We start from the raw sequence: 10,061 nt of genomic DNA on the forward strand, positions 1-10,061 counted from the left end.
CACCCACGGATCGCGCGATATGGAAAATCCGTTCGGGGCTCAAACGGACTCCGAATTGAGATCCGCGAACTCCCACGTGCTCGTGACGACACGAGGGTCACAAAATTTTACAGAGTTACATCACTACCCTCGCCCACGCGCTCCAGCACGCGTGGGCAGCTTTGGGTGTCCAAAGCGATTTCGGGTGGCCGAAAAATCGCGGAACCAAGACTCCAAACTCCTATCCTAGGTAAAACACCCCATTTGGAGTCACTTTTGTTCTTGGACCACCCCCAAAAAGTGACCGGAAACAGTAGTTTCGAAGGGCCGAAGTTTCGGCCAAACGTCAAGTCGAAAATCGAACCCCTTAGAGCTAAAATCGATCGAAGCCCATATACTCATCAGCTAGAACACGAAAAATAGATGAGAAACCATACCTTACTCGATCGATTTGGTGGAGAAACGAAGGAGAACGAGCTCCCAAAAATTTTCGGAAAAACTGTCGGACCAGGCCTGTTTCGTGGCAGTTTCCGGCTACTACAGTGGCGGATGGAGGCTGAGGAGGGGCAGGGCTGATAGAGGGAAGTGAGGTGGTTCGTTTGGTACTGGTATTGCCTGAAACGGTGGCCTGAGTTGGGAGAAATTGATGTCTGAAGTCGGCTGGTCCAGAAGGTTCGAGAGAGAGCTGGGTTTATAAAACTGAACTTCGAAATATTTATGGTTCTGCCACTGAGACTCTTTTGACCATAACTCCTTCGTTACAACTCCGATTCGGGTCTACTCCGTGTCTACGGACTCGTTTCGCCGTGCTCTACGCAACGGCGTAATCGAAATTACCAAATTCTTTCCCGATCAAAAAGTTAACTTTTTCCCTATTAAATAATGCGAGGGTAAAATTGTCATTTTGCTAAAAGATATTTTTCTTACTTTTTCAGATATTTTCTTTCTTTTTAGATATTTTGTTTTGGGTTATTACAATTCACCCCCTCTAGGCATTTTTAGTCATCCTACATGTATTTTCAATTGCATCTCTAATACATTGCTTGTTTACATTTCTACTTATAACTGGCTCTTGAACCCATATTATCATTTACATTACTATAATCAGAAATTCTATGTGATTGATATCTATCCTTTGATCGAAATTATCAATATCATTTCGGTACATACTTCTTAAGGATATGTTGACAACAATTATATTAACACGTTATCGACAATCCTTTATTAATCAAGAAATGGCGTAGGTGTACAGAAGAATTGAACATTCAATTGTTTGATAAAGAAAAAGACAACATGGGTCTCTTTAACAATCAGGTTATTGGATTGGAGCAGCCAAATTCACCAATGTTAAATGTAAAACTACTTGAGACTTGGCATGTTATGAACAACTTGGGCACTTGCGTCACTAGCCCCCTCTTTTTCCTTAATACTCCAAAACAAAAATCCAAGCAAATGTTGTTCCATCTTTCCCATTCAATGACTTCTAGAAAACATTATAGGAACAAACGAATCGATTTGAATATAATACTCAAAATACAAAAGCTTTCCAACAACTTCACGTTATGAAAAAAAATAAGGCTCCTTCTGCTTTTTTCCTAGAAAGGTACATTTAGGCTTTTATTATCTTCTTATTCATTCATGTTGTGGATGCATGCAGTGATGTCATATATCACTATATCGCACCAAACCCAGGTATTAATTTATTATTACTTTCATGACCCCAAAAAAAGAAGTTGTTAGTTTTACGTTTTTCTTTTTTTGCTATACCATTTTTTTGTCAATAAGGGCAAAATTATACTTTCATAAATCCAAACTAACAAAGGCCACAATGGGCTTACTCATTGACTAAAAACTAACAAAAATATAAAATCACTTGAGCAAGACCCAAAAGTATATAGGCTCTTTTGAAGATCTTAATTAGTGCGCTTTTCACATGTTAGCTCATAAATAGGGTTCGAAATATTGAAGAGTTTTACAATATATTTTAGGAAAAACTCCATTGCCTTTCGGAATTAAAATAAGAAGTTAAATTCCTATTACGGATACTCCTATATTTATTTCACATGGAGGAATGAAAATGCGAGTGGCACCCCAAAAAAAAGCAAGAATTCAACTCTTAATTTTGAAGGAATTGGACTCTTGAGTGAGGTAGTATTGTAATTCCTAAAGAACTAACTCATTAGGAATTCAACTTTTTTATCCATTATATGCTCGCACAATTTTTAAAATTCTAAATTTGTCATCTACTTTAACCCAACAATAAGGGCATTTTAGTAATCAATTTGGTTTCAATTCCAATTCATGTGAATTTAACTTGTAATAAGGAATTAGTACCACTTCCATATGGTTTAGTAAACAACTTCAATAGGACTTCAGAATCTAAACTCTCCTCAATCCAACTCCTCCTCAATTCAATTCTCCCTAATCTGATTATGAATTAGTAAACATGCCATAAAAATACCATACCACCCTTGAAAAACCTAAAAATTACAACAATGCTGTCAGTGTTTTTTTTTTTTCTTTCCTAAAAATCATAATCCAAGGACAATAATGGTATTAGACATATAATTCAAATTAAAAATATTACAGTTCAGTTGGTCCTTTTTCTTCAATGTTTAGGGTGTATATATAAATTCAATACAGAAATGAGTTTTATTATACTCTAATTTTTTTTAAATGCCCACTAATCAAGGAGTGGCTTTCAGTGTTTAGTTTCACTTCTTTAGGCTTGGTTCCCCCATTGCACCCAAAAGGGCAAAAGAAAAAGAAAAAAAGAGTGGCGCTGTGGCACCTAATTCTTTTTCTAATAAGAAATTATAAAATTTTGTTTCTGGGTTACCTGGAACAAGGAATTAAGAAGTGAGGCATCAATGTGACAAAGTATTCTAGGGGTATATGTAAGTCAGCATACCAAGAGGCTTGACTGTAATTGCAAAATCAAGTGCAATGGGGTATGAACACGTGGTGCATTATGGAGACTACAAGAGTGCAAAGGGACCTACTTAAAAGTTCTCTTTTCCATTTTTATTTTATTTTAAAATTCTTATATCAACAAGCTCATCACTGAGAACGGGGCCTACTTTAAGCATCTGTTACTCAGTTGGGGACCACTTAAAAGGGTCAACTTTCTTCTAAATATTGTTTCAAAATTATCGAAAGTTGTTTGAATATAGAAGTCGAAAGCTTCGAAATTGTAGAGTCCCTCAAATTGTTCCCAGTTCTCACAGATATCCTACATCAAATCATCAATGGCCGAAGCAACAAAGAGGTATCTTCATACGAAAATTTCTCTCTTTTGTTTCGCTTGCTTCCCTGAATTTGTTGTTGCTTTCTTCTTCTGTTCTTTCAGACATGCAGTTGTTACAGGGGCAAACAAAGGGATTGGGTTAGAAACTGTCAGGCAGTTGGCCTCGAATGGAATCACTGTAGTCTTAACTGCTAGAGATGAAAAGAGGGGTCTTGAAGCTTTTGATAAACTCAAAGAGTCTGGCCTCACAGGTCAAGTGGTTTTTCATCAACTTGATGTGGCGGACCCCGCAAGCGTTGCTTCTTTGGCAGATTTCATCAAAACCCAGCTTGGGAAACTCGATATCTTGGTAAGATCAAAGCTCACTTCCTGAAAAGTTTCTGTCTTTTCAATTTAATTCTTCAAATCCAATTTCCCTTTGACTATAAGCATAGATGAGTTGATGTTGAGACTGTAAAATTGAGTGGTTGGCACAAACCCATCATCTTATTGTCACCACTTCCAATTATGAGAGTTGAATTTTGTTCGTCAATCGGTCTTTGAGTTCTTCTCCCATATCTGATTTGATCCCTCTGTTCAATTTATAAGTTACCCCAGAAAGATAAGTGGCTGGCATTAATGGGTTTGGCACACTAGCATATTTGGCCTTCAAAGCTAAGCCATTTAAGGGCCTTGGAACTTTGTTGTTAGTTATAAGAAGAAAGACCACCATAGTAATCAAAGGATCTCTCAACTTTCTTTTTTCTTTGTATTTTCTAGATTTGTTCTTTTTTATACAGTTAGATTATCTACAGGTGAACAATGCAGGGATTGGTGGAGTTCGACTAGATTCTGATGCTTTTAAAGCTTCAGAAAATTCTGGTGGTGGGGTAAGTCTTACATTTCTTTTTTTGTTGTTCCACCACTCACTGAAGGTGATGTTTGAGGAGGGAAGCTTCTAATGTCGGCTATATATTTTGCTTTTTGATTCTGGTTAGACTTCATCTTGATATTATTAACACAATACCTTATCAATAGCTATATCAAAAAGTTACTCTTCATTGTGCTAATGTGCAAAATTAACTTTATCTGTGGTTTGGCCAAGGGTCTGTTTGCGACGTTGGGGTTAATGCCTTGCCTTTTTTCCAAGGGGAAAATGATCTGTGTTGTTGCCATTCCAGAATTCCTTAAGATACTTCAATAGTCTAATGCACATACATCTGAGATTCTGATGCTTCCTAGAACAGATATGAATCAAGTTAGAGTTAACCAATACGTTGCTTATCTTATATGGATTCACTTTTCTTGCCTGGTAAAAGTTTCCACATTCAGAAACTTTGATAGCTTTTTTATCTGAAAGAAAATCTAGATATAAGTTCTCCTTTTACTCCTTTGATCTGAATAGTAGTTTCACTGTGATGCGCATGTGTAACTTTTAATCACCATACTTTCTTGTTTGAGGTGGGTTTATAAGAACAGGGCCAAAGAATAATTTTCTGCGTACTGATGCAGGAAGGAGCAAACATTGATTGGACTAAATTTCTGACTGAAACATACCCGTTAACAGAAGAATGCTTGCAAATAAATTACCATGGTACTAAAAGAACAGTTGAAGCACTTATTCCACTCCTCCAGTTATCCGATTCACCAAGAATTGTTAACGTTTCTTCCTCCGCAGGGAAGTTAGAGAACATACCAAGTGATTGGGTTAAAGGCCTTTTTACTGATTCCGAATACCTAACAGAAAAGAGAGTAGATGAGGTATTGACACAGCTACTAAAAGACTTCAAGGAGGGTTCAATTGAAAGCAAGGGCTGGCCTGTTTATCCTGCATATAGAGTCTCAAAAGCAGCAATAAATGCATATACAAGGATTCTAGCCAAGAAATACCCCAACTTCCGCATCAATTCTGTCTGCCCCGGCTATGTCAAGACAGATATAACCTTCAATACCGGCATCTTGTCTGTTGAAGAAGGTGCTGCAAGTGTTCTGAAGTTAGCATTGCTGCCCAGTGATGGTCCTTCTGGCCTCTTCTTTGTTCGGTCTGAAGTATCATGTGCATGATTGAAGACGATCAATTTGTGCTAATACAGGTCATTCGTTGGGGCTGAATCTTGGATTTTCAATGTAACAAAGTATATTGTTAAAATTTATGTAAATCAGTGATGTGGCAAGTTTGTTTGTTAACTAAAACGGATGCATGCTCATTAATTTCTATCTTAGAAATCTTCCTTAGATTGGCTTCTTGTTCTTCTCCAAATTTGACCAAAATCTCCTTAATTTTTTTTTAATTAAAATTTTTGTAATTCTTATTTCACCATTAAAAAATAAAGAACCCACCAAAAAAAAAAAAAAAAAAAAGTCTCCATCAATCAAACTTGTAGGTTATTTATTTGTTTACATTTTTGTTGTGAAAATATTAAAATATTCAAAACAATATGGCATTAATAATAGCATCCCTATATTTTAGCCACTAATGTTTTTAAAGCGTCAATTACACATTGACCTGAATAACAGAGTTTCTATTTTGCGGCGTTCACACTATTTTACTTTCGTACTCTCTCTCTCCATCAAGATATTCATCTGATTTAGTTACCGTTGGAGTTGGACTGAAATTAGCTTGGCTCCCAAGTTTTCTCTTTTCTTGATTTATTTTCCTGATAGGACAAGAACTAAATACCCTAATCGGACAAGGACTGTATGAGAGATTATATAAGGATAGCAAATCCATCTCACTTTTCGTTACTTTGTTTTTGTTGATCACTTTCACTTCACAGTTTACTTCATTCAATTTCTCATCTACTAGAACAAAGATTTTCCTTTTCAGTTCTCTGCCAATTTGTTTTGTTGATCATGGCTTCTTCTTCATTGGGTTCTTTCAATCTCTCAAGTAGGAGCAAAAGAGAAGGAGATGAAGCAGAAGACAAAGGGAAGATGGGGTATTTGACAATGGAAGATTTTAAAGGCAAGAATTTTGATTCTTTGTGTCCTTATGATCAACTGACATTGGTTGCCACTGTTCTTGTTGAAAAAACTGAGCAAGAGAAGAAACAATTGAAGAATGAGGAGCACCAGATACAGAGCAGACCCTCCTCATCTCCACAAGTTTCTTCTTCTTTTCCAAATGCATCACCCCATTTTCATCCCTTGGTCCCTGGCTTGGTTCAAGGCAAATATGTCAATTGGGTGCAGCAGGGATACCCTAAGAAACCAAGGTCTGCTTCTAATTTTGGGCAGAAGTCAACAATAAATACCAGCCCCCTTGCTACTGTTGCTGCTGCTGCTACTCATGATGATCATATTCAGGGGCACAGAAGGAGTAATAATTATGGGTTGAAAAGAAAATCCAATGATGATCATGATGATAGAGATAAAGATTGGGCTGCTTCCAATAAGAAGGAGGAGAAAAAGGAGAAGAAGAAGAAGGTGTACATCAAGAACAAGAAGGGTGCTACTCTTCACCATCGTCCTGATTTGCCTGAAGATATTAAGAAAATGATCATAGGCCAGATGAATGGCATAGAGCTGACATGTCTCATACAGAAGGAATTGTTCCCCAGTGATGTAAACCCAGATCTAAACAGGTTTTCATTGCCTCCAAACCAAGTCTTATCCAACGATTTCCTCACGCCCGATGAGATTGAAGCTCTTAAAGAGAGGAAAGAGAAGAAAAATCATGATCAGGGTTCCCTAAAAAGTACATTGCCTTCCCTCAAAGTTCCATTTATAGATCCGAGTCTTAAGCTTGAAGATAAAGAAGGGATAAACTTGACTATGTGGACGCTGTCAAACTCAGAAACAAAAACCTATGTGTTGAGAACTACTTGGGGTAAGGTTGTTTCGAAAAACAAGCTCGTTGCTGGTGATGTAATCCAAGTTTGGTCATTTCGGGCCAACAACAATCAGCTTCACTTGGCTATTGTTGTGGTAAAAAGAGCTGGGAAAATTGGTACCAACCAGAGTGAAGGGAGTTCTAGTAAGAGTGGCAATGTCGTTGATATTGGCAATGAATGCGGTGGCCAAGGAAGTAGAGGAGTGGAAGGTAGCAGTGAAGTTATGGACAGGAGCACACCAGATTTATTTGTCAAAGAAGCAGGAAGATGAAGACTTTTAAGGCCCTAATTGTGATTTTCATATTCTTTTTGTAAAGATTTTCTGATCAGGTTTCATTTGCAGTGTAATTAACTGATTAACTAGCTTTTGTTTTTGTTGCAGATGAGTTAATCAATTCAGATGCTAATACATTGCATCCATATATATATGTAAACACTGTGCAAGTGATTTTTTTTGCATGAAATATCAAATTTTTATACATATTTTCCTACTAATCTAAATCAGCATAAGTTATAACTTGTACCCAAAAGAGTAAAAAGGAGCAGCGGCACTTAATTCCTTTTTTTTAATAAGAAATTATAATTTTCTTTATTGGTTCCCAGTAATTAAGAATTGAGGCATCACTTATGGTTGGTGGGCAATTCTCATACAGTCAAAACTCAACGTCCAGAAGACTAGTGTTGCTTTGCTTTGTCTTATATGGTCTAATTGGCCATTGCATTACAAACTAGCAGTCTTGCTTTGCTAAGCTGAAACTTAAAACTAATAAGGAATCTACAAATTAGGAATCTGTACTTGAAAGAAAGCAACCCAACACCAAAAGTTGAATATTTTAAAACAAATTATACCAATATAAAATGATAGTAGAAGACAACTCCAGGTTATATATAGTAATGCAAGAATAAGAATAAGAAAAGAAAAAGAAAGCTGGATTCCCATCAACAATGGCAGAAGCAGGAAAGAGGTACCATACTTATTGCTTACCCTGATGCAATTTAAGCTTCATAGTTCATAAATATCTCAAGCCCTTGTTCACATTAACACCCTTATTTCATTAATTTATAGTGTGAATTTCTTTTTTTTTCTTTTTTTCAGGTATGCAGTTGTTACAGGTTCAAATAAGGGAGTTGGATTTGGAATAGTTAGGCAGCTGGCTTCAAATGGGGTCATGACAGTGTTAACCGCTAGAGATGAGAAGAAGGGTATTGAAGCTGTTGAAAAATTAAAAGAGTGTGGCCCCTCAGACCTTGTGGTTTTTCATGAGCTTGATGTCACAGACTCTTCTAGCATTGCTTCCCTGGCAGATTTTGTCACAATCCAGTTTGGGAAACTAGACATCTTGGTATGTATAACCAGCTTCTCTTTCTCAAATTTTATGCTCATTTCGAAAATCATTGATAAATTTTTTTCTTCAAATGCATTTATGATTATAGTTGACAAGGATTTAACAAAGATGAGAAGTGTTGAACTTCCATAGGTAAACAATGCAGGGGTTAATGGAACCATTATGGATCCTGAAGCTCTCAGAGCTGCTGCAGCTGCAGGACTTGGTAAGGTAAGCTGATCAGTAAGAGAATGCAAGTTGGGGTTAGGAATGCACCACTTAGTCAGCATAGTCATGGTTTAATTTTCCGCTTAATATTGTTCTAGGATGTGATTGATCTTATGGAATTAACTAAGGGGGAGATTTTGTCCAGTGGACTAGTCTAGTTAAATTATATGCCCTCTTTTTCTTTAAATTTCTACATAAGAATAAAATCTGTGTAATGCCATTATAGCCTCCGTTACATGACGCTAATGACTCCTTCCGTATGATATGCACTCCATAATAGAGTTCCTCCAAGCCTATGAAGTGAGGTTATGGACCTTAGCTGCTTGATTAGTTGGTTAGTACATGTTACAGGGTTCTTAAAAGTACTGATAAATTGTTGCTATATTAGCAATCAAGTATAAATTACTTGAACCTTAAGTAAAGCTACGTCTGATATTATATGCACAATAGTTTGCTTTGGTGGAGTTGGTAGAGGATTATTGGACTGTTATCAATAATTATTACCAAGAAAAAAATATAAAAATTTCTTCTTCTTGATGCAGAAAGATGTAGAGGTCAAGTGGAGTGAAATGTTGACTCAGACATATGAGTTTGCTGAAGAATGCATTAAAACAAACTACTATGGTACCAAGAAAATGACCAAAACATTTCTTCCTCTCCTCCAGCTATCCGATTCACCAAGAGTTGTCAATACTTCTTCTGGCCGGGGGAGGTTAAAGGTACAAAGTGTTCTTTTATTTTGGCATCCTCATTAGATTTTACCACTTCATCCCTTAAAATCAAAATTCCTATTTTGCATAATGAGCCATCTGAAATTCTCCTATGATGCATGTTTCTTCAGCTTATACCAAATGAATGGGCCAAAGGGGTGTTGAATGATGCTGATAAACTTACAGAAGAGAGAACAGAAGAGGTTTTGAATGAGTTTCTAAGAGATTTCAAAGAAGATATGCTGGAAACCAAATGCTGGCCTCCTGCCCTCTCTGCGTATATACTCTCAAAAGCAGCCTTGAATGCATACACTAGAATTGTGGCCAAGAAGTACCCAAATTTGTGTGTCAATTGCATCTGCCCTGGATTTGTCAAAACAGACATGACCTTCAACGCTGGCATCTTCACCGTTGACGAAGCTGCTGAAAATGTTATGCGCTTAGCAGTATTTCCAAGTGGCATTACTTCTGGCCTCTTCTTCTTTTCTCAAGAAGTCACTCCCTTTTGAGTGTAGTTAACTAAAATAATGAAAGCCATAGCTAGCTGCTGTTCTTTATGTTGTATTGATGAACAATTCCATACATTGTATGTTATATGAGTTCCTTTGTTTTTCTTTTGCTGTGGTGAGTTGAGTTAGCTGGCCCTGGAGAAATTATTGCTTGTATGGCAACTTTCATTAAAGCCCAGTTTGAGAGACTTGATACCTGGAAGTTGGAACCATTTAATACATTGCAGATCGGTTCAAAAAAACCCATTAAC

At 36.9% G+C, this 10,061-nt stretch overlaps 2 protein-coding genes across 5 annotated transcripts; both read left to right on the forward strand.

The window, feature by feature from the left end:
* The first annotated feature begins 3,113 nt into the window (after positions 1-3,113).
* LOC117617479 ((+)-neomenthol dehydrogenase-like) lies at positions 3,114-5,437 on the forward strand. Of its 4 annotated transcripts, none has more exons than XM_034346861.1 (4): positions 3,114-3,247; positions 3,329-3,575; positions 4,021-4,095; positions 4,718-5,437. In XM_034346861.1, the coding sequence occupies exons 1-4, from the start codon at positions 3,228-3,230 to the stop codon at positions 5,267-5,269; spliced, it is 894 nt and encodes a 297-aa protein (XP_034202752.1). In that variant the 5' UTR covers positions 3,114-3,227; the 3' UTR covers positions 5,270-5,437. The 4 variants fall into 4 exon arrangements, with proteins under 4 accessions (XP_034202752.1, XP_034202751.1, XP_034202753.1 ...); XM_034346862.1 differs by having other exon boundaries at positions 3,116-3,575; positions 4,718-4,799; positions 4,884-5,437; XM_034346858.1 differs by having other exon boundaries at positions 3,117-3,575.
* A 2,529-nt stretch (positions 5,438-7,966) lies between these two features.
* On the forward strand, positions 7,967-9,810 carry LOC117617483 ((+)-neomenthol dehydrogenase-like). The gene is made up of 5 exons (XM_034346866.1): positions 7,967-8,003; positions 8,135-8,381; positions 8,517-8,594; positions 9,152-9,310; positions 9,433-9,810. The coding sequence occupies exons 1-5, from the start codon at positions 7,984-7,986 to the stop codon at positions 9,808-9,810; spliced, it is 882 nt and encodes a 293-aa protein (XP_034202757.1). The 5' UTR covers positions 7,967-7,983.
* The last annotated feature ends 251 nt before the right edge of the window (positions 9,811-10,061 follow it).

This window comes from Prunus dulcis, chromosome 2 (assembly GCF_902201215.1).
Source record: "Prunus dulcis chromosome 2, ALMONDv2, whole genome shotgun sequence".
Taxonomy (NCBI): domain Eukaryota; kingdom Viridiplantae; phylum Streptophyta; class Magnoliopsida; order Rosales; family Rosaceae; genus Prunus; species Prunus dulcis.